Source organism: Microtus oregoni, unplaced genomic scaffold (genome assembly GCF_018167655.1).
Source record: "Microtus oregoni isolate MIOR12 unplaced genomic scaffold, Mior012 000043F_ref0000047, whole genome shotgun sequence".
NCBI classification, from domain to species: Eukaryota; Metazoa; Chordata; class Mammalia; order Rodentia; family Cricetidae; genus Microtus; species Microtus oregoni.
Window position 1 is genome coordinate 14,158,379 of NW_024543210.1, and position 23,479 is coordinate 14,181,857.

The 23,479-nt window shown below is 44.4% G+C and overlaps 1 protein-coding gene across 2 annotated transcripts in view; it reads left to right on the forward strand.

The window, feature by feature from the left end:
- Ptpn21 (protein tyrosine phosphatase non-receptor type 21) overlaps window positions 1–23,479 on the forward strand; it is a 61,288-nt gene that overhangs the window by 21,073 nt on the left and 16,736 nt on the right. For both annotated transcript variants that reach the window (XM_041633369.1, XM_041633370.1), the window contains exons 3-10: window positions 2,438–2,607; window positions 7,479–7,576; window positions 8,702–8,769; window positions 10,309–10,379; window positions 12,844–12,931; window positions 13,591–13,679; window positions 16,397–16,484; window positions 17,118–17,197. In XM_041633369.1, coding sequence (XP_041489303.1) covers window positions 2,438–2,607; window positions 7,479–7,576; window positions 8,702–8,769; window positions 10,309–10,379; window positions 12,844–12,931; window positions 13,591–13,679; window positions 16,397–16,484; window positions 17,118–17,197 — 752 coding nt within the window. The remainder of the gene's footprint in view (window positions 1–2,437; window positions 2,608–7,478; window positions 7,577–8,701; window positions 8,770–10,308; window positions 10,380–12,843; window positions 12,932–13,590; window positions 13,680–16,396; window positions 16,485–17,117; window positions 17,198–23,479) is intronic.

The window sequence follows — 23,479 nt, forward strand, 5'->3', positions numbered from 1 at the left end:
CAGGACAGGAACCAAAAAGCAACGGAGGAGTGCTAGGCTAGAGGCATCACCTGCGCAGGTAAACGTAGGCTGTGGAAACTGCCTATATAATGCTGGCGGATAGTGTGGTATGCTGTAATGCTGCCCATCTTCAGCAGCATAAGAATTACCTAGGAACTTAATAGTTTTCTAGGGCACCAGGAGCTCCACGTAGTTCTGGCAAGGGTGCCTTGTGGGCAGTGCGTGGAGAGTCACTGACTTTGGGGTTTATGCCTATGGTTCTTGGGATACAGATAGATATATGATGATCAAGCTGTTCTTGGGTGACAGGAATAAGAGACTATTCATTCCACCAAACTTAGTGAATTTCTACAGTATTCTATTTGTAGAAATAAAGGAACAGTAAGAACATTCCACTTGTAGTAGAAAGTGATCGACTAATGTTAAGGTATTTTTTCTTTGTAAAAATGATGGGTCGAGAATATCCATGGAAATTAAAAATTCTTAAGTTTTAGATTTATTTTATGCGTTTGAATATTTTGCCTGTATACATGTATATGTGCTGTGTATCTGCCTGCTGCTCTTAGAAGTCAGAAGAGGGCATGGGATCCCCTGGAACTGGAATTTAGATGGTTGTGAACGATCTGCGTCCTCTGCAAGAGTAGCCAGTGATGCTGAGCCATCTTTCTGGCCCATTAAAATGCACGCCTTTAATCCCAGCACTCGAGGCAGAGGCAGGCTAATCTGTGTGAGTTCAAGGCCAGCCTGGTCTGCCGAGTGAGTTCCAGGACAGCCAGGGCTACATAGAGAAACCCTGTCTTGGAAAACCACACACACACACACACACACACACACACACACACACACACACAAATTCTTTTTGAGGCTCGGCCTTGCTTTATAGCCTAGGCACAATCCTCCTGCCTCCACTTTCCAGGTCTGAGTTGCCATGTCTAACTTTAATTAATTAATTTCATTTTTTTTAAGGTGGGTTTCGCTGTGTATCCTACCAGGATGGTCTTAAACTCACAGTGCAGCCAAGACTGGCTTAAACTCACTGTGGTCTTCTTGCCCGAGTCTCCTAAATACTGGAAATATAGGCATTCAATGTCATGCCTGGCTTCGAGTTCATTTTTATTTTAATGACTATTGCAGGCCAAATAAAATAACCAGATTTATTTTATTTTTAAGTTTTACTGGAGCTGTGAAGTTAAACTACCCAGTACGGTTCTGCAGCTCTTTGATCCGAGAGCTTAACGGAGCACTGCTAAGACGCACAGTTCCTCAGAGGCACCAGTTGCCACCTGTAGCCGGGAGCTGCTGTGTCGGACAGGACAGATATGGCACATGTCCATCATTGCACAAGCTTCTATGTGACAGTGTTGCTCTAGGGTCTAAAGTAGCAGAATTGATTTTGAGATCAATATTAGCAGTGATTAGAGGCTTCCATTTCCTCTGTGAAGTGCTTTCATACCCGTTCAGGTTGACCAGGCCAGGGCTGCTACTGACTTACCCTAATAGTCTTATTATACAGCAAGTGCAGTCTGAATGCCAGTTTACTCTGTGTGTGTGTGTGCTGGGATGCGGTAGGTAGCCTTCTGGGTACAGGCACGTGACCCCAGTCTGACTGTGGTTCAGAACTTCAAACCGAGTTAGTAGTCCCCTTAGGTCACTTGACTGCACTGTGGTTTTGTTTTTTCCCTGTGGGGTCTGTGTTTGTTTGAGAGGGAATAATAGACCGCACACAGGGTGTGTGGGGGGCATCTCCTCCCACAGTCTGCTCTTTAATTCAGAGTGCACTCTTCACATTAAACTGTGAATTTAAAACATCTCGGTTGCTTTGAATTTTGATCTAAGGCACTTGGAGGGGCAAGGTAGAGCTGTCATTGCATCTGTTGCTAAATGTCTGACATTTACGTGAAGCAGATTTATTTATATAGAAGTCAAATCCCAGAAGAGTGAAAAATTGGGTCAGCGCCATGGTCTAGGGTTATCCTGGGTAGAGGGCTACTTAAGGCTTTTTAAGTAGCATAGGGCAGCTGGGATGGCCCAGTAGGGAAATTTTCTTGCCACGCAAGCCTGAGTACCTGAGTTTTATTCCCAAGAACCCATTTTAGAGAAAAAGAACCAATTCCTACGACTCCTCCTCTGAACTCCACACACATGAGTATGCACACGTGTTAATATATTTTCATAATAGTAACTAGGGTTTTGGTAATGGAAAAATCAGCATTTTTGTTTTTAGTTCAAGAAATGACATACAATTATCTTTTTTTTCCCGCCTCTGTTTTCTGAATACTATTCTCTAAATGGAGCTTGGCATTCCCTCTTTTTTTTTTTTTTTTCCTTCTATAAGCCTTGGCTATTGCACTTGGTCCCTGGTCTTTGGCAGTGGAAATCTTTGGAATCTTTTTGTGCACGACTGCCTGCTTCAGTGACCTTCCCTCATTCCTTCCAGGTCACTTACTTCAGCCTCTGGTACTACAACAAGCAGAACCAGCGTCGCTGGGTGGATTTGGAGAAGCCCCTGAAGAAGCAGTTGGATAAACACGCGCTGGAGCCCACTGTCTACTTTGGAGTGGTGTTTTACGTGCCTTCCGTCTCCCAGCTGCAGCAGGAGATTACCAGGTGAGAAGTTCCCTGCCGCCTGGGTTGAGAAAGTAGTCCGGTGAGGTAGGAAGAGTGGAGCTGAGGTCAAAGGCCCTCAGATAAAAGCCCGTGACTGACTTTGCCCTCCAGCCCGCAGCTTTAGTCACCGCATTCCTAGGGAGGTTCTGGAATGTGGTGTGTCAGACTGAATTATGGTTCACCAGGCCCAAAGGCACAGGAAAGGCGGTCGGCTCACCCTGGCGGTCAGCTCACCCTGGTGGTGAACTCCTACGATATCCTCTTTAAGGTCTTCGCTGTTCTGCTTCTGGTTCCTTGTAATAAGGAAGTGGGAGAGGAGAGATTTAGAATGTGTAAATTCTGTGTTCTCTCCTCAAGGAACTGGCGGGCTCTTGTAACTGACTCCAGGGCTGTACTCTGTAGAGAGAGCTCATAGGGACAGAGGGGACACAGTGACAGAAGACTTGATCAGAGGATACTAGCAGTAAATACACTTAAAGGGGCAAAAGCAGAGGGAAAGGACAGTGCAGGAAACTCAGTGTCTGGCTTTCTTTCATCCTCCTGGGTTATATGGGTCCTTTCCATGCAAAGGTGTATTACACTCAGAGCACGCTCCTTCCGTGTCCCTCCACTGTCCCCTTTGTGTCCCTTCCTGTCCCATCAGTTCCCTTTGCGCCCCATACATGGTTTCATTTCTGCTTCCATGTTCGCTCGCAATAAATGGCCTTGTTGAGAAATGAGAGAAACAGCATGCAGTTTTTGTCTTTTGGAGATTGACTTAATTCCCCGATATGATTAACTCCAGTTGTACCCATTTTCCTTCAAATATCATAACTTCATTCTTCCTTATGCTTTAAAACATTCCCGGGCTGGAGAGATGACTCAGTAGTTAAGAGCATTGCCTGCTCTTCCAAAGGTCCTGAGTTCAATTCCCAGCAACCACATGGTGGCTCACAACCATCTATAAAGATGTCTGGCGCCCTCATCTGGCCTTCAGGCATACAGACAGAATATTGTATACATAATAAATAAATAAATATTAAAAAAAAATTCCCTTGTGTTCATATTCTCTTTATCCTTTCCTTGCTGATGAACACTTAGGTTAGCTCTAGAACTTAGCTCTTATAAATTCTTTTGTAAAGTTTCATGAAGACAAAACAAAATGGTAAGAAAAGTCTTGATTTTTTTTTTTTTAAGCTTTGCGTGAAGCTCTGTGCCTGTGGAGGGTCCTGCTTGGCATACCCAGGGTCCATGCTTACTCCTCCAGCATCTAAGAAATAAAAAAATATAGCCAGGTAGTGGTGGTGCATGCCTTTAATCCCAGCACTCAGGAGGCAGAGGCAGACGGATCTCTGAGTTGGAGCCAGCCTGGTCTACATAGTGAGCAAGTTCCAGGACAGCCAGGACTACCCAGAGAAATCCTGTCTTGAAACATCAAACAAAAAAAGGGGGAGGGGGATACAAAACGGTGAAAGCTTGAGTTTGCCTGAGATGTCTAAAACTTTCCACTGCTTTATCTTTGAAACTCTACTTAGTAAGATTACTTTGGAGCCAGGCTGGGCGATGTCAGTGTCCTAAACATCATGTACCTTTTATCTTTGTGTCCTGTGTTTTTCTCATATCCATCTGACTCTGTGAAGCTCTGGGATGCCCCAGGATGGGGTGCACGTTGTTTACCCTGTGCTATCTTTGGATTTGTGGTTGGTGTCACGGCCTCCTATTATGGTTATTTGTGTACGTGTCTTATCTTCTTTCTGCATCTTAAGTCCCTGTTTTCTCTGGCTTTACCTTCCATTTGCGAGCTATAATGCCCCGCAGATGTAAGAATTGCTGCTGCCTCATGCTCCTGGAATGCTGTTTGAATGTGCCAGGTAATTATCTGAAGACTAGGAAACCGAGGTCAGGAAGTAGGTCTAGGCATGAATAAACTGTGAACAGGTCTGAAATATAAATATTGAAGAGAGAAGTATAAGCCAGGAGGAAAAATGTGAACTGACCACTTAACTCACTTAATTTAAACCTTTACTGAAGCTATTCTGTGATCAGAGAGTAGTCAGGTCATCATTTGAATGTGACCTGGAGGAGTTGCTCACTCACAGCCTGGTGGAACTGGCAGTTCACATACAGTAGTCAGAGTATCCAGAGATAACAAACATTTCATTTAAAGCTCAGGATTCCTCGGGGCGGAGCTTGACTAAAGAAGGAAACATTGGGCTTCTTGGTAGACTTTAGAAGGAATTTTCTAGTTGGGGTGTGTGGCTTGTGGAAAGCAGGGAGAATAGGAAGCCTCAGATAATACCTGGAGATGAAAGAAAAGGTTTATCCTGCTTAAGAGTGGGAGGAGTGAGGAGAATACAAGCAAAGAGGTCAAGACCATGATGGGGACACCCACTGAAACAGTTTACCTGAGTTAATGGGAGCCCACCAACTCTGGCCTGATGCGAGGGAACCAGCATAGGGCCAAACTAGGCCCCCTGAATGTGGGTGACAGTTGTATGGCTGGGGCAGACTGGGGGGCCACTGGCGTGAGAACAAGATTTATCCCTACTGCTTGTTCTGGCTTCTTAGAGCTCATTCTCTTTGGATGGATTCCTTGCTCAGCCTAGATACAGTGTGAAGGGCCTTGGTCCTGCCTCAAAGCAATGTGCCTTACCCTCTCTGAGGAGTAGATGGAGGGGGAAGGGAGGTGGAGGGAGTGGGAGGAGGGGAGGAAGTGGGGATTGGATTTGGCATGTAAAATGAGAAAAGATAAGGTTTTTTCCCCTAAAGATTTAACCAAAAAAAAAAATTCAAAAGTATTTTAAGAAAAAAGGCAGAGATGCTGGGCAATGGTGGCACATACTTTTAATCCCAAATCCCAGCACTCAGGAGGCAGAGACAGGCGGATCTCTGTGAAATCAAGGGCAGCCTGGTCTACAGAGTGAGTTCCAGGACAGGCTCCAAAAACCAAAAAAAAAAAAAAAGAACAAAATTCTGAACCATGTCTTCAGAACGTGAGGCCTTGTCAGAAAAACGTGGCCACAAGGCAGCAGAAAAGTGTCGCTCATATGATGGGAACTTACAGGGATTTCTGTTTGCAGAAGATAGGAAATTTTGAGAATAATGAAGAATAATGACTGGCTAGATTGAAGGTTTACACATTCACGAACTGGCAGTGTGTGACCCCACTGGTTACGACACCAGGCCATTTTTTGTTACTTACAATGATAGTATTACAGCCTGCATAGATTTTAATGGGAAGAGGCTTCTCTTGCTCGCCAGTCTGGAACGTGCTTGCTTGTCAGTGTGACACTCTCCCGGTATGTCATTTACCGGGGAATTTTCACATGAGAGTTTACAAAAAGGATATTGAACTAGCAGTGAACAGTTTACAGTGTATATGGAAGAATAGGCTCTTGTAGTGAAACCCATCCAAAGCTAAGGTAAGAAAAGGTTGTATTGGAAGCTCAATTTGGCCTATGAATATTGCATTCCAAGGCTTTTATGTACAGAGATAGAAAAGTCTAGAATAATGATAGTGGGGTATGTGGAGCATGCTACTAGATATACCTCCTTCAGTGCAAGCTCTTGGCATTTGAAAGTCGTAAGGAAAGCTGCAGCTTCCCCCTCTGACCCTGAGTTCCTAGCATTCTATTCGCTGACTTTGGAAACCTGTGATATCTGCTAGGTGGTAGAAGGGAAAGGCTGGGTCTGAATTCTTTTTATTTGAATGGATGGTGTGTCGGTCAGGCCATTTGGTACCAAAGAACAGAGGCTTAAAGCCTAGCTATACGGGTAACATAAGACTGTATATGAATTCTGGAGAATTCAGATATGGGCTATGCTTGGACTGCTCAAAGGCACCAAACTTAGAGAGACTCAGGTTGAGATGGCATCGTAAACAGCACTGGCAGAGACACTGGACCAAATCTAACCATCTCCAATGTCTAGAACATTGTAGAGCAATGGAAGACCTATGAGCAAAAGGAAGCATTACGTTTTCACTCTGGAGCTTTATGAGGAGGGGGGTGGGAACGCTGATGAAACACTGTGACTGATTGGAAGCGCTCTGATCGCCCGCGCTGCTGCCCGAGGGCTGGCACATACCAGTGTTGTCAGCAGCTTTCTGCAGGCCGCTTGGGGATGCTTGGCCCGGGAAGGGATGGTTATATCTTCATTATTGGTAATGGCTGTGAGTCTAAGCTGTGACTTACCCAAAGCCATGCAGAGTCCTCAACTGGAGAGCTGGAACTTAAACCTAGGTGCACTTGGCACTAAGGGGACAGACAGAAGTGGCCTATGTTATGGAATGCTAAGAAAGACTTTTAGAGGTTACTCTTTACACTTTAAAAAGCTTAATATCAAGAATCATTTTCCTTAAGTTTTGTGTTCAATGGCTAGTGAAGTTTTTAACTAAATACCTAAAGTCTCATATTGCCAAGTTACAAAGAGAGGTTTAAAGGTAAAGATTGATCGTTGAGTGTGCGCCTTCCTTACTTTAAATAAAGAACAGATAGCTAAAAAGAATTAAAAAGGACTGTTTTACAGGGTTCACAACAGGTGTGAGTTGTCCTATAGATGACTTTAACCTTGCTTTTTTCTGAAGGGTGTGGGGCTTGTGGAGATCAAGCTAGTCTCACACGTCCTAAGCAAATGTTTACCCCAGAGATACATCCCTGGACCCTGGTTTTAGCTTTGAAATAATCAAAGCAAGTGTAAAAAAAAAGTCATCTCATTAAACAGAATAAATGTTGTGCTTATATTGTCAGTGGCATTCTTTTCATTTTTTGAAACACCTAGGGTTACAGTTTTATTTGACAGTTTATGTTCCTCTGCTAACCTGTGGTTAAAGTGCACTGTGTCTTGGTCCAGTTATAGTGAAAATAATTTCATACACTCGTCCTCTCACGTAGGTATCAGTATTACCTGCAGCTGAAGAAAGATATTCTGGAAGGAAACCTTCCGTGTACGTTAGAACAAGCCATTCAGCTAGCTGGCTTAGCTGTTCAAGGTGAGCAATGTATGTGAAGGCGTAAATCTGTCAGAGTAAGATGTGTGTTAACAACTGTAGAGGGCTCTGAGAGTAACTGATCTCCTGTACGAACTGTTTAGATTTATGTATCAGTGGAATAGTATGCCATTAGGTGGGGCTTTAATGTAGGAAGACAATTTGCATTACTTCAGTGAAATGTGAGACTTGTAGACATTCTGGAAAATTATTACATGTCAAGTGTATGTTTGTATAGAAAAATCAAAGAATTTAACATGCTAAGTTTTAATTTCACTCCAAGACTTGTTTTGATCCTAATATTGGGAGGAACGATCTTTCTATCAATGAGTTTCATGAAACTACATTCGTTTATGTTTCAAGTACATCCCATTTCTTTTTTCTCAAATAATATATTTCAGATTGGAGCATCATTACTCATAATAGAAGTAGTTTTGTGTTTTGTAAATATTTTTTTATTAATTCAACATTGTACATGCCTAGTATATATATATATCTATGTGTATATTTGTGCACTAGAGAAATTTCTGCTGGTGCATTATTTCAGTTGGTAAATGCCATTTAACCATGGAGCTGGAATTTAATAAAAAAAACAAAAAGTAAGCTGGGCTGGGTGGCACAGAGCTGAAGGCCAGTCTCTTGTACATAGAGAGTTCCAGACCAGTCAAGGCTACACAGTGGGACTATGTCTTAAAACAAAACACAAAAGAAAGAAAACATAAAATTCTTCCAGATGCTAGCAGGCACGGACACCTGTCATCTTGAGATGAACAAACATCTGACACCGTGGTGGGCCATTCCTTATATACTGCCTAAACCTGAGCATTCGCGGGGCTCCATTCCCTGTCCCCACTTGGTTTCCTCCTGACACTTCCCTGCATCGAAGCACTTGTCACATGCAGGGCGGCCTTGTCTCACTTCATAGACATTTTCCCAAGCCAAGATGCCCGAATCTACCTAATGACTTTTAAAAGATACTCTGAAAACTTGCCCTGTTATCTGTTGCACAGATTTGGCTTCTGAAGCACAAGTGTGTCATTCACATTTATTTATTCATTTTTGTTGTGCAAATGTGTTGTTGTAAAAATGAAATGTAATCAACATGTGTATGTTTATCATTCCACATAGCTGATTTTGGTGACTTTGATCAGTATGAATCCCAAGACTTTCTTCAGAAATTCGCCTTGCTCCCTGTGGTAAGACTTCTTTTGACATTGGGCCTTTTAATACATGGCTTATTCCTATTATACTCTTAGCATGAATGTCCACATGGTAGATGTTTTAAACAGGACTGACATTACAAAGTCAGTTCCTTTTGTCCACGGCTCATGTTCCAGTCTTTCCCTGTTGCAGTCTTCTGGGTCTTTGTAAATTCACAGGAACAGAAGTGGGTAGTTAGGCCGGGCAATGGTGGCACTTGCTTTCAATCCCAGCACTCGAGATGCAGAGCTGGGTGGATCTCTGTGAGTTCAAGGCCAGCCTGGTCTACAGAGTGGGTTCCAGGACAGCCAGGGGTCAGAGCTACATAGTAAGCCCCTGTGTCAAAAAACCAAAAACAAACCAAAAACAAAAACAAAAAAAGGGTGTTCTTTGCTGTGCCTAAGGATATCCTTCCTTTAATTGTGTGTCTAAGAAGAGGGATTTGTTTTCAGTTTTGGAGAATCATAAAGTTAATGTTGGAATGAACCTGACTTTCCATCAGTGTTGAAAACCCTGCCTTGTTCAGTCACAGTTCAGCTGGCCTTGGTGAGCTCCCAATAGATCAGCTCCACTGTCTCAGTGGGTGGGTGCTCCCCTCGTGGTCCCGACTTCTTTGCTCATGTTCTCCCTCCTTCTGCTCCTCATCAGGACCTTGGGAGCTCAGTCCAGTGCTCCAGTGTGGGTCTCTGTCTCTGTCTCCATCCATCACCAGATGAAGGTTCTATGATGATATGCAAGATATTCGTCAGTATTGCTCTAGGATAGGGTCATTTCAGGTTCCCCATCCTCAGCTGCCCAAGGAACTAACTGGGGACCTCGGCTTGGGCATCTGAACTGTGACTGAAAAAGCATGGGATAAAACTGGACTCTCTGAGCATGGCGAACAATGAGGGCTGATGAGAACCCAAGGACAATGGCACGGGGTTTTGAACCTATGTAATGTGCTGGCTTTGTGGGAGCCTAGCCAGTTTGGATGTTCACCTTCCTAGAAATGGACGGAGGGGGGAGGACCTAGGACTTACCACAGGGCAGGGAAATCTGACTGCTCTTTGGGCTGGAGAGGGAGGGGGAGAGGAGTGGGGGGAGGGGGAGAAGGGTGGGAGGAGGGGGAGGGAAATGGGAGGCTGGGAGGAGGAGGAAATTTGTTTTTTTTTTTCTTTTCTCAATAAAAAAAAGTTAAAAAAAAAAAAAAAAGAAAACCCTGCCTTGTACTTTCTGATGCTACTGTTGAAGAAATTGATGTGAACAGCTCACTGAAACAGCCGAGGAGGGTGGAATGTTCTTCAGAGTGAGCGGGTCAGCTCTGATAAATGTTACCAACCTTAAACCTTAGCTGAAACTTCCCCTGGGAGGAACTGGGAAGGCAGGGCAGATCTTTTGACTTCTGAGCAGAAGCCACGCAATTCATTAGATGCATCGTGACTGTACAGACTGCAAAGACCCCCAATGTTAGCACTGTTCAGAGGCTTGCCTGAAGTGAAAGATGGGTTCAGTCTTTAAGAATGCATGTGCTTACTGCTGTGTGTTTCCTGCAGGGGTGGCTACAGGACGAAAAAGTGCTGGAAGAAGCAACCCAAAAAGTGGCCTTGCTGCATCAGAAATACAGGTAACACCAGGAAAAAGAGCACAGTTGATGGCTGCTGGAGTCTGAAACATACTTTGTGTGTTAAACTTTCCTGCGGCTTGTTTGCTGTTAGAGTGACATTCACTGTGTGCCAAGTGCTGTTCTGAGTACCTGCATCCCCATCATTTCCATTATTATCCATTTACCAATGAGGAAACAGGGGTGGGAGAATAGGGGGAGATCCTGAAAGCAGCCAGTCCTTAGGGTACCAGTTCATCGCCCCATATATTAAAAGTGTGATAAATTAGTGTATGATTATGGAAGTTTGTCTTATACAATCCAGCCCTCCAGGTGCTCTTTTTTGCCTTCCTTCCTTCCTTCCTTCCTTCCTTCCTTCCTTCCTTCCTTCCTTCCTCCCTTTCTTCCTTCTTGCTTCCCTCCCTCCCTTCGTTCCTGTAAATGGTGCTAGAGTTTGAATCAGGGCCTTACATGTTAGGCAGACACTTTACCACTGACATACATCCTCTAACTTTTAGATTTTTGAGAAACAGGTTAGCCTCAAACTTGCTGTCTTGCTGCCTCTGCCTCTCAAGTGCTAGGATTACAGACTTGCATCATCATGACCATTATTCCCCTGTATACTTTTCGAAGCAGCATTTCTGTCCTCAGGTCTGTTGCCCTGACTATCCTTACATGTATTTGTCTCTGCTGGTGACGCTCTGTTGGCTGTAAAAATCTCCTAAGATGCTAGCTCTTATTCTAAGCCAATACACAGCATTCCAAATACTTTATATAAAGTTATATTCCAATAGCTCCAGTAGACCAGGCTGGCCTCGAACTCACAGAGATCCGCCTTCCTCTGCCTCCCAAGTGCTGGGATTAAAGGTGTGCACCACCACCACCTGGCTCCAGTATTCGTTAAGGAAAATATTTTTTAAGGAGAATATTACCTCTGTTTTAGAGATGAAGGAAACTAAACTCAGAATGATTCAGGTCTCTGGTGTCTGGTAGAAGTGATTGAAAGTAGATGTGTCTGGTTGTAACCTGCAGTCTTTGCCTGTAGTCTCTCTCTGACCCTGCTGGTTGCGAAAGAGTGACGTTCTGAAGGTATCGTTCTCTCATCTCTTCCTGCATTCCTTTCCATATGCTCATGGGTATTTTCCTGCTCTCCTTAAGTTGCTAATCCCACCCTTTACCTCTATGTCTACATGAACCATTTTTTCCCCTAGTGCACTTGATCCCTCAGGAACGTGTTATCCTGCTTTTTATCGTTTTATTTGTACTTTTATTTAAATAATAAGACTTAGGAACTCATACATACTTTCTATCCTTATGAGGTAGAATGCTGGATGGTTTGGCTTAAAGATAAACAGAATAATTCTCTCCCTTCCAAGAATGTGTTCCTAGCAGTCTTAACGCTAGGCAGCACAACCCACTGTGTGAGGAGTGGTGGGTGTAGTGGAGGTGTGCAGAGTGTGTTAGGACTGCGTGGGGCAGAGGGCCGGCACTGGGAGACCCAAAATCTGACAGGAGGAATGGTCAGACGCTGAGCCCTGAGGACACTGGTGATTACCAGGCCCATGTGTGGATGCTAGGGATATGCTAAGAGGCATCTACGTGCACAAAGGTTCAGAAATGCAAGGAATACAATATAGTCAAAGAAATGCAGAGTCTGGGATGGCTGCAGTGTGAGGCACCTTGGCACATGGGATGGGGCAGCAGTGAGGCGGGGAGGGGAGGCCATGGATTTAAGTGCACTTCCTTCCTCACGTCTTTTTGCTGCTCCAGTCATCTGAGCTGAAGGGGATTTGCATCTGGCCTCTTCCTGCCCTTATTTCTTACATTTGTCATTTTGTCTTTGAATACATTTTATTTTATTTTATTTTATTTAGATGTACGAGTTGTTTTGCCTGCACGTATGTACATGTATCACGTGTTGGCCTGTGGAGGTCAGAAGGGGGCATCAGATCTGAAACTGGAGTTAAGGCTGATTGTGAATCTAACCCAGGTTTTCTGGAAGAGCAGCCGGTGCTCTTAACCGCAGCTCCATTCCTCTAGCCCCATCATTCGGCTTTTAAACCAGCATTCTAAGTGTTTCCTGATATGTTAGGATAAGTAAGCAACTGCTTGCTATTTTAGGTCAAAACTCCTGGATTTGCCTTGAAGATATCTTGGGAGCGGCCTCATCCCTTGCTTCTCCTCTTGCTTTCCTAAAGCATTAGCTTATGCGTGTGTGTGTGTGTGTGTGTGTGTGTATGTACGTATACACATATATACATACACACACACACACACGCACACACACTTGCCCTCTGCATTTAGCACAGTGCTTCATGGGTAGCCAGTTTTTGATAAGTATTAGAGGATCAGTATACCCAGTCACAGATGCTTATAGCTTGAAATGTTTATAAGGCCCTGTTCCAAATTGATGTATAGCTTTTAAGAAAAGCATTGTTTAAAATTTTTAGATTTGGGATTACTCTCACTACCATCTTTTGGGTTGCAGGGGGCTAACAGCTCCTGAGGCTGAGATGCTATATATGCAGGAAGTAGAGAGAATGGACGGCTATGGCGAGGAGAGCTACCCTGCCAAGGTAAGCTGGGCATGGCTTTGCCTGTTCGTACTGCCAGCTGCTCTGGTGGCTGAGATAGGGGAGTCATTTGAAAATAGACTAGGAAACGGAGTGAGGTCCTGTTTAAACAAACAAAAAACCAGGGTGGGTGGGTAGGAGGGCAACAGGGGGAACAGATGGGTATGACACTTAGTTATTTGAGAAAATAGCATGACTAGGGTCTTTTTTGGCAAGAAATCTGTAGTAAAACACAATCCTATATTCTAATTTGTGCTTTGGTAGGCTCCAGAAATAGAGTACTTAAGAGTCTAATCTTGGCTTAGAGGGTTAAGGCACTTGCCACCAAAACCGATGACCTGAGGTTGGTTCTGGGATTCTCACAGTAGAAGGAGGAAACCGACTCCCACAGGTTGTCCTCTGACCTCTCTGTGTGCGCTGTGGCACATGTGCACCCATATACAAAGTGAACAAGTAAACGTAATAATAAAGGCATTTTTAAAAAAAGAACAAATTTCTCCTGTCTCCATCCTTACCGGCAGGGTAATGAGTTTGTACTATTCTGACCTTTTCTTTCAGACTGGCTGTCCTGCAGGTCTGTCACAAACAAGGTCAATGAGGTGGATACTTTTGTCCGTACGGGCCCGTTTCCCAAGTGTTTCTTCCCTTTTGCCTCCTTTTAGGATAGCCAAGGAAGCGACATATCCATCGGGGCTTGTCTTGACGGCATCTTTGTGAAACATAAGAATGGAAGGCCTCCTGTGGTGTTCAGGTATTTCTCTGTTTTGTTTTAAATACTTAAAGGTAGTTATTGCTGGCAAGTCTCCCCTAAGTTCTCATTAGAAAATGGAGATATTCTTTTCCTAGAGTTAAATGTTACCCAAGTACAGTGGTTCATTGATTCATTATTGTCTTCAAAACCAATGTGCAGAAAAGGAACTCATAGTGATGGTCTGGTAGTGAATGCTTACAATCGTGTGACCCTGCTGCCACAGAGAAGCCATTCCTACTTTGGATGGGGAGGATTTTTGTTGTTGTTTTGTTGTTTGTGTGTTTGTTTTTCGTGTGAGTTCTGGTTTCTGGGGCTGTTTATTCGCTATGGAAAATCTGGGCTTTCTTTTGACTGTAGTGTGTAACAAAATCGCTACCATGCCAGCATCTCAGTAAACCTCAGCTTTCGCAGAGTTGATTCCCCCAGTTATAAAGAGCAGCTGCTCATTGGTGCAGCCCTGGGGTGTATGTAGTAGTAAGGATGTGTTGAGATGGCGCACAGTTTCCGAGAAGTCAATTTCCAGATGGCTTCAAATCACTTCGTAGGAGTCTGTGTTCCAATCATATCTTTTTGGACATGTAATATTTTATTAATTCTTTGAGTTTTCATATATCCATCCAATGTTTTTGGATTATATTCACCCCTCCATATTTTCCCCTAACTCCTTTCACATATATTCCCCGTCTTTGTGTCCATATACATAATATATCTGAAACCCATGGAGTCCATGTGCTCATGGCTATGGGGCCATACACTGGAGTGTGGTCAGCCCACGAGATGCCTTCCTCCCCACGAAGCCTTCTACTGTCGGTAGCTCCTTGGTGAAGGGTGGGGCTGGGTTTGCTCTTGTGCAGCTAAGCACAGCTGCCATGAATTCATAAATGTCAGCAGCCCTCTCATGTCTAGAAGACAGTGTTTCGCTCCATTCCTCCCTGAACTTTGGCTTTTATAATCTGTCTTTCCTGATGCTCCCCGAGCCTTGGTGGGAGGGGAGGTGATGTTCCATTTGTGGCTGAGCACCCCACAAACACTTGCTCTCTGTATTTGACCTGTTTGAGTTTCTGTGTTAACTACCCACCAGCCACTGTCCCCAGCACCAAGAAACTTCTCTAAGGATTCTGAGAGTGGCACTAATCAATGGGGATAGAGAGACCAGTTTGATACTCTCTGACCCTTTAGCAAAATGGTTGGTTTTTCCTTCTGACCAGGGAGCTCCCCAACCCTGGGTTCTTGTCAGATCACAATACAACGTATGGGGTTCTCTCCTCTTTGCCCATGTGGATCTAGCCTTCAGTTCAACCGGGTTGGTTACTCTAGAACACTTGCAACATTCTTGCGCCTGTAGGCATATCTTGCCATGCCAGTCATTGTAGCTTCAGCATTCACAGCTGGGTAAGATTGTTGATTGCGCCCCTCCCCTAGCCCCCTGCAGAGCATCTTCAGGTACTAGGAAAGCTAGCCAGCAGGGAGGAAGCTTACTGGTCAGGACCAATGTGATCGCCTCTACTTATACTGTAAACATACTAAGTTACGTTATATTGTTTATCTTTATAATTCTTTAAAATCTGTCATCTTAGAAAATCCGTGTTAGGATATTGTAAAAACATTTGCACTTTTACTCTCTTTTCAACTGGTTGAAATAAAAACAGGTTTATATTGTTTTCATCCAGTAGTGAGGCATATCTATCACTTTTGTTTCTTGATTCCTTTGTGTCCAACATTCATTGAGTGCAATTTATCAGAAACCGGATGCTTATGTCATCATCATCTTCATAATAACTCAGGGTAGCAGATATCACTGCCAGTTTTCATATGAGATAATGAAGGCTTAGAAAAGCCAAGTGATTTGTCAAAGTCACCCACTGACAGGCATAGCTAGACTAGAACTCAGCGTTTGTATGTAAGGCACGGCTACCAGGCACATTGCTCGCCTGTTCTCCCTTCCTTCCTACTTCCTTCCTTCTTGACATCCTCTCCTCTCCCTCCCTCCCTCCTTCCCTCCCTTCCTTCTTTCTGTCCCCCCTCCTTACTCCCTTTCCCTCCTTCCTTCCCTCCCTCCTTCCCTCCCTCCCTCCCTCCCTCCTCTTTAAAATGTTTGGTCAATACACAGTGAGGCCTGAGCAGCAAGCTGACATGAGGGTGTTTGATTGTTAAGCTTATCGAGCAAATTAGGTGTATCACTTAGTTTTCTGTTGCTGAAATAAGATACTATAACCAAAAGCAACTTAAGGATGTTTAGTTTGGCTTACAGTTCCAAAGGGTTGGAGTCCACAGTGGCAGAGGAGGCTTGGTGGAAGGTGGCCAGGCAGGAAGCTGAGATCACAAAGTCACACACAAGTGGAACAAGTCTATAAACTTTCAAAGCCCCCCCCCCCCACTTCCTTCCTCCAGAAAGGCTCCATCTCCCGAAAGTTTCATAACCTCCCAAACAGCACCACCAAGCGGGGAGCAGGTGCTCCAGTGCACGAGCCTATGGGGATATTTCTCACTCAAAGCACCACATGAGGTTTGTCTCCCAAACCCTCGTCCTTCATTTCCCACACATGCCTTTACTTTTAGCAACTAGCTGTTGTCGTTTCAGTTAGAAAATGTGTGCTAGCTGAAAAACTACTTTATTTCTAAAATGAGTTACTGGTGTTAATTCACGTACCAAACTTAACGAAAAACGATGTGTTTCCCGTCCCAGCATGAGCTCACTGTTCTCTGTTGTTCTCTAGGTGGCACGACATTGCGAACATGTCCCACAACAAGTCCTTCTTTGCATTGGAGCTGGCAAGTAAAGAGGAGACCATCCAGTTTCAAACCGTGAGTGAACACAGAATCTTCACAGCACCGGCGCCTCTGCGCTCCCGTTTGTGTGCTGGGGTGGGGGTGTGGCACTAACTTAGAGTTCTATAAACATAAACTGTTACGCTTTACATTTTACAAAATGGCACTTGGCAAAAAGTGGCTGCACATTAAATATTGTTGAGTAAATGAGTCTTTGTATTCATATTATTGGATCCAAGTGACTTTTGAATTAAGTATAAAGAGACAAAGTAGGGGAAAGCGAGCCCGGCCGCCATTGCTGGGGAGCAGCTGTGCAGTGCTGCTGAACTGGAATTTGCAATATGAAGACACGAGGCAAGCGTTGAGTTTGAAAAGTCCTAGTGTTTCTCGGGAATAAAAGTTGATATTATATAAAAATAGGACATTTTCAAACCAAGTGTGTTTTAAGATTCCAAATCATTAGAAACTGTTTGAGCAGATTACTTTGCTTTCATAATTAAATTCTTACCGCATTCATAGTTAGATGCAGGGTTGGGAAATGAAAGTCATGGTGGGTGGGAGATGGCGTAGCCACGATGCGTACCAGTTAGGTCTGCTCTCGGGCAGTTCTGCATTAGAAGTGTTTCCTTTGTGTGCCTCTCTACCACTTTGCGCATGTTCCTTTGCCAGGAAGACATGGAAACAGCCAAGTACGTGTGGAGACTGTGTGTTGCACGGCACAGATTTTACAGACTAAACCAGTGTGACCTGTGAGTATCTCCTGCTCTGGGAATTGTGGGAAATCATTTGGGAATGGCATTTATTTATTTATTTTGTATGTGTGTCAGGGCGCCACATGTAGAAGTCAGCGGACAACTTGGGGAGTCAGTTTTCTCCACCATGTGGGTTCTAGGGATTGAACTTAGCTCTTTGAGTTTGGCAGCAAGCGCCTTCCACCTGCTGAGCCATTTTGTTGGTCCTGATTTCCAAGTTTTAATCTCAAACTTCTTTGCATTATCCAGAATGGCAAATTTTATCAAATGATAGATATCTTTTTCTGATACCGCAGTCCTTTTGCTTTTATGAAATTACATTCCATTTTAGCATTGGGACATCTTATAGCTATAAAATGCCTCTAAGGTTTTTCTCAACTAGTTTTTTCCTTTTTTTGGCAAGGTTTTGCTATGTAACCCAGGCTGGATTTGAACTTGGGAGTTTCCTTCCTTAGTCTCCTGGATTATGAGAATGGTCCACTGTGCCCAGTTTCCATAATATTAGAATCATTATAACCCTTGAAATTAAAAAGAAAGGAATTTTTTTGTTCCTTTTCTCTCCTTTGCTTTGGGGCATTGGGAATTAAACCCAAGGTCTACTCCATGCTAGGCGAGCACTCTACCACTGAGCTATAATTCCCAGTCTGAGATTATGGTTCTTTTTATTGTTGTTTCATTGCGACGGGATCTCACTGTAGAGGCTTGGGCTGGAACTTGCTGTGTAGACCAGGCTGGCCTCAAATTTACCAAGATCCATCTGTTGTTAGTCTCTGCCTCCCGAGTGCCGGGATAAAAAGCTACCCTGTCTGACTTGGGAGTTGTATACTTTATAGTTTTTAATCAGTGTCCTGGTCAGCATTTTGAGAAAAGATTTGTCTTTTAATATATGTGAATTGTAGAAAGTCAGTTCTTTCCGACGTGTCCACACGTGCATATAAGGACTCCTGTTACTAGTCATTCCGCATACTCTCAGTCCGGCTCCGCCTTCTTTCCCAGTCTTCATCCCTGTGGTAGCCCAGGTGGGCCTCAGACTTGTAGAAGTCCTCCTGCTTCAGCCTCCCAAGTGCTGGGATTATTGACCTGAGTCCCTGCAGGCAGCTTCTCCTCTTACTTTCTCACCCCACCCCCACCCACCCTGCAGGGAATCTTACGTAAGAGAGAAAACGTGGTGCTTGCCTTCGTGTGTCCATTGCCAACCATTACCATGTAAACAGTCAACCAATTCTTTGTGGCATGGCTGCCTTTTCTGCTGTCTGCTCAGTCTGGAAATTGTGTATGAGTCAGGGTTCCAGGAGTCCTGGATCCGGAAACACCGTTGGCTGCCCTGGCTTCCTGAAGATGAGCATTCGTGGCATTATTTCTATATATAATAATTATATCCAAATAATAAACAAAATCTATTAGAACATAATATTTTCATTTTGAAACTTTTCATAAATTTAAGACTATTTGTAATAAGCCATCATCACCTCAAATCATTTCTTTTCTTGAAAATAGTAGCCACAGTCATACTAATAAACCATTACATGCAATGCCCTCTGGTAAACCTGTGCTGGCTTGTGGCTAGGTCCTTTTAAAAGCATATTTTGTCAGTTCATCATTTAATAATTTTAAGATTCAAAGAGAAAAGGCAATATGTGTGGGAATTGTTGAGGTCTTAGAAATCTTATTTTTGGGATATCGCCAAATGTGAGTAAAGCCACAAAGATAATATTAACTGCATGCATTATTCTATGAAGAATATTTGATTCTCTTTAGAACTTCTGTGTATGAAGGACTAATTTCCAAATTTTGCTTTTAATTTCTGCCTATCCAGGAACTATTAGTATAATTATATATAGTCATTCTGTGCAAAACAAATATTTTACACTGTACATGTTTGTTTCCTGGGTCAGCAAATGGAGCTTATACTATTAACATTTCATGTTTCCATGGGGAAGAAAGCTGAAAATAATTTCCATTTTTATAGCTATTTCTTGATGACTGTCAACACAGTTCTAGTGACATCTAATGTTACAATGACTCTGAGGTGTTGGTAGGCCTTGTTCTCATGGTACAGCTGGGTAAGTGAGGGGTGATGGGTAGTTAACAAAACTGGAGTTGTGTGTCCGAGTTGGCCCTTGGTTTGGAGATGGAGCCTGCTTCCATAGAAAGGATTCACTTTCTCCTACAGTATCCACATCCCTCTGTTGGCGGATGTTTCTTTCCCAATCCCAGTTGCCAGTCCCAGATTAACACGGAGGCTTATATTAATTGTATGTGCTCGGCTGATAGCTCAGGCTTGTTACTAGCTAACTCTCACACTTAAATTAACCCATATTTGTTATCTCTGCTTTGCCATGTGGCTTTGTATCTTTTCTCAGTATGGTCTGCCAGCAACTGCCCTTCTTCATCCCAGTATCCTCGGTTTGATCTATCCCTCCTAACTTTATCCTGCCTTACTATAGACCGATCAGCATCTTTATTAACTAGTGGGAGTAATGGATATTCACAGTGTACAAAAGGATTATTCTACAGATCCCTCCTTTATGCCCTTTTCTGTAGTACAGTGGTGTGGGGTGGTTGCGATTCATCTAACCTTGGCCCAGGCGATATTTACAGTGACAGGATCCAGAAGTTCTCTTCCCACCCAGACAAGGCACTGGAGGTAACAGGGTCATCTTTTAATGTAGCTTACAGTCTCCCATTGGTTTTTATATATGTAAACACTAATAATGAGACCTTCTCTTATATTAGGAACTAAATGAGATAATAATGTCAGTCAGATCAAAAGGCTTCTTCTAATAGCTCAAGCCCCAGAGCTGGGCTGGCAGTAATGAGCCTTCCTCAGTTCTATGAGGGAAAAATGTGCAGGGTGGTACAAAACTTCCTGGGTTAGGGGCTTTCTTCTCCCCCTCCCCAAAAGTGTGTGAGTTGTACCCACCAGGCTACAAAACCAAGTGAGAGACAGGTCCAAGAGCCTCTCTCTGGAGAGTCAGCCGCATGCTGGTGGCTAGTGCAGGAAGATGAGCTAGCCCTGTAGTTCACGGCTGTGGGTAAACATGGCAGCAGCCAGTGTCCTCTGGCGGTCAGAAGTCTGACTGTTAGCTCAAGGGTCTGGAAGAAGATGCAGGGCCCTCCTTTCCTTCTGGCTTCCTGAGCCTGCAGAAGACTGAGGAGGACTCACTGGGGTCCATCAGACCCTGGAAGGAGGGTGGAAAGAAGCTCTAGGAGATAGAAGGGCTGTCACAGGCCCCCGCAGTGGGATGGGTCTCCTGCCCTCCCTAATAAGGCTTGGTGACAGGGAGCTCTCCTGGAGGTGGAGTGAGGCAGCTTTTTTCTGCGCAGATGCTTGGGTAGATGATCACTGTGACCTCCAGTGAGGCCAGCCCTTAAACGTCAATACTGCCTGTTGCCGAGGATTAGCTCTGCTTGCCCACAGTGGCAAGTCGGGGTGGGGATCCAGAGCCAGGTCAGTGACCTTATGGTGGCCTGGATGTGACCTCTGGCCTACCCTAAAACGGGAGGTTTTGTTTTTCACCATCTTATTAAGGAGGGCCAGGAGAAAGGTGTTGAGACAAACATCCTGAGGTATTTCCACCTTCTAACACGTGATCAAAGCTTGCCCTCTGCTGGCATCAAATAACCAAATGGCCAGCTGAGAAGAGGCTCACAGAGCAAGTGAGACAACGCTAACAGTCTTAAATCATTGGTTAATTTAGTGTGCGTGGGCGTGCATTTGGAAGCTGGTTCTCTCCTGACTCCTTGTAGGATCCAGGACTTGAACTCGGGTTGCTAGGTTTACATGCGTGTACTTTTACCCACTAAGACATCTTACCTGAGAAATGTTCACTGAACACACACTTCTGTCCCCACTCACTGTGCCATTCCTGTGTTCAACACAGTCAAGGGCTGCTTGTGTGCAGGCGTGTGCTGGTACTGCTTGTGCCATGGTTTGTCTGTTTCCTCCATGGAGCTCATGAGTTAGTTGGGGCTAAGGACATAGTCAGGAAGATGATTGTCAGAAGCTCCTCAGGCATCCAGCAGACCCGCCTGTTCAGATGCTGGTTCTGTCACTCGTGTGTCATGTGACCAGGAGTGATCTAATTAATCTAAGTATCACTTTCCTCATTTGTAACCCGATGACGGGACCTCCCTGGTGGTGTCGTTCAGATCCACGAGATAACCCATGCAGGCTGCACAGTTTCGCCAAGCAAGATTGTGTATTTCACTGAGCTGACAGCCTTGCGTTATTTTCTCCAGTGCACACGTTCTAGATATTGACCTGGGAGCCTTAGCCGCCTCCGCGCTCGGCATTGCTAACCAGCACAGAAAGCATCCCTAGCGACTGTAAGGAGCAGGCAGACGCTTAGAGCGAGCAAGCGAGCAGCGGGGTTGCCTAGGTCAGACGGTTCGGCAGGTGGATGTGGTTGGTGCTCCTTTGCTTTGTTTTCAGCAGAACTGGCTTCTGCTTTTGCCCTCCCACTGGATGCTGCCAGCAAGATGCCAGTGAGTAAGAATGGCTGCCTCTGCTTCCAAGCCCTGCATCCTTGGATTCTGTACTTTGCATGCTGAAGACGGAATCTTGTCCAGGCTGGCCAGCAGTGGAGATGTGGTTAGGTGTTTGTTAATAAGTGTCCTATCAGCAGCTCCTTCTCCTCATTGTGGAGTTTATGATGCTTTTTTTTTTTTTTTTTTTTTTTTTTTTTTTTTTTTTTTTGGTGTCGGGAGGGATGTTTTGAGACAGGGTTCTCTGTAGCTTTGGCTGTCCTGGAAATAGCTCTGCAGATCAGGCTGGCCTCCAATTCAAAAATCCGCATGCCTGTGCATCCCAAGTGCTGAGAGTAAAGGCATGCACCACTGTACCCAGCTTTAATGATCTTAAAAGCTCAGTTCATCTAGATGCTGAGCCATTGGTAGACTGAACACAATTCTTTAAACCTAGGCTGGACCATGTTGAGTACCCAGAAGCAACATAAGTTTCAAAGTATCAAAAATCAGTGTCTTATGTACATTTAAGGGGCACTCTAGAAAAACCCACAAGCACCCTGCAGGCTGAATACTTGGCATGATATTGGAAAGATAGACATGTCTATTAGGAAGTAGATAGAGCTGCACAATAAAGCCCTAAAGTTCACTGCCAAGAAAGGAAAGGGAAAGAAAGGAGATGTGTATTATTCTCCAGCACCCTGAATATTTTCCAGGCATAGGAAAGAGAGTTGTTTAATGAAATCCCCTCATAAGTGCATAGTCATCGCCTGATTACTGCATTACTGATTAGTGGGAAATCCTAATGTCCAATAGTTTTCTTTATTTTAAAGGTCCTGTAAAAATAAGCAAATATTCCTAGTGTAATACAGACATTATCAGAGTGCTAAGAATAATGCTAGTTTAGAAGAAAAGAGGCTTCTTAATGCACGTTCCCCGAGTCAGTACGTTTATTTGTTATTTTGTGATGACAGAGCTTTAGTAATGATCCTTAGAGTGCCAGTCACTGTCACGGGATGTGTTAATCACTTGTGCACCACACACGCTCATGCACTAGCCTCTGTCACGGGATGTGTTAATCACTTGTACATCACACACGCTCTTGGTAAATTAAAAATCCTTGGCAAAATTATGGGCATTACTAACACTGGCAAGAATCTAATGCACGTGTTTATGCCATACCCACGCACACTTCAGTAAAACAAACGCAAAGAAATAGGTGTGTGTGTGTTTTCAAAAAGAAGTGTGTCCTTTTGTTCTGGGGAAGCTGTGAAGTCCTACATTAGGAAGTGACAACTCTCTTCTGTAATTTATGGCACTTTCGACCTTGTCTTTTGCCTTAGAATCTTTTTTTACTTGTCTGTATCTCTTGGTTATTGCTGTTTTGTGACAGTGTCTTCCTCTGTATCCTAACAACCTATAATTCAGGCACCACCAGACTGACCTCACTCACAGCAGGGCTCAAACCTCAGCACACCTTAGCCCCTTGCATGCTGTAGCTGCAGGTGGGAGCCACCACACTGAACCTCAGCACACCTTAGGCCCCTTGCATGCTGCAGCTGCAGGTGGGAGCCACCGCACTGAACCTCAGCACACCTTAGGCCCCTTGCATGCTGCAGCTGTAGGTGGGAGCCACCACACTGAACCTCAGCACACCTTAGCCCCCTTGCATGCTGCAGCTGCAGGTGGGAGCCACCACACTGAACCTCAGCACACCTTAGCCCCTTTGCATGCTGCAGCTGCAGGTGGGAGCCACCACACTGAACCTCAGCACACCTTAGCCCCCTTGCATGCTGCAGCTGCAGGTGGGAG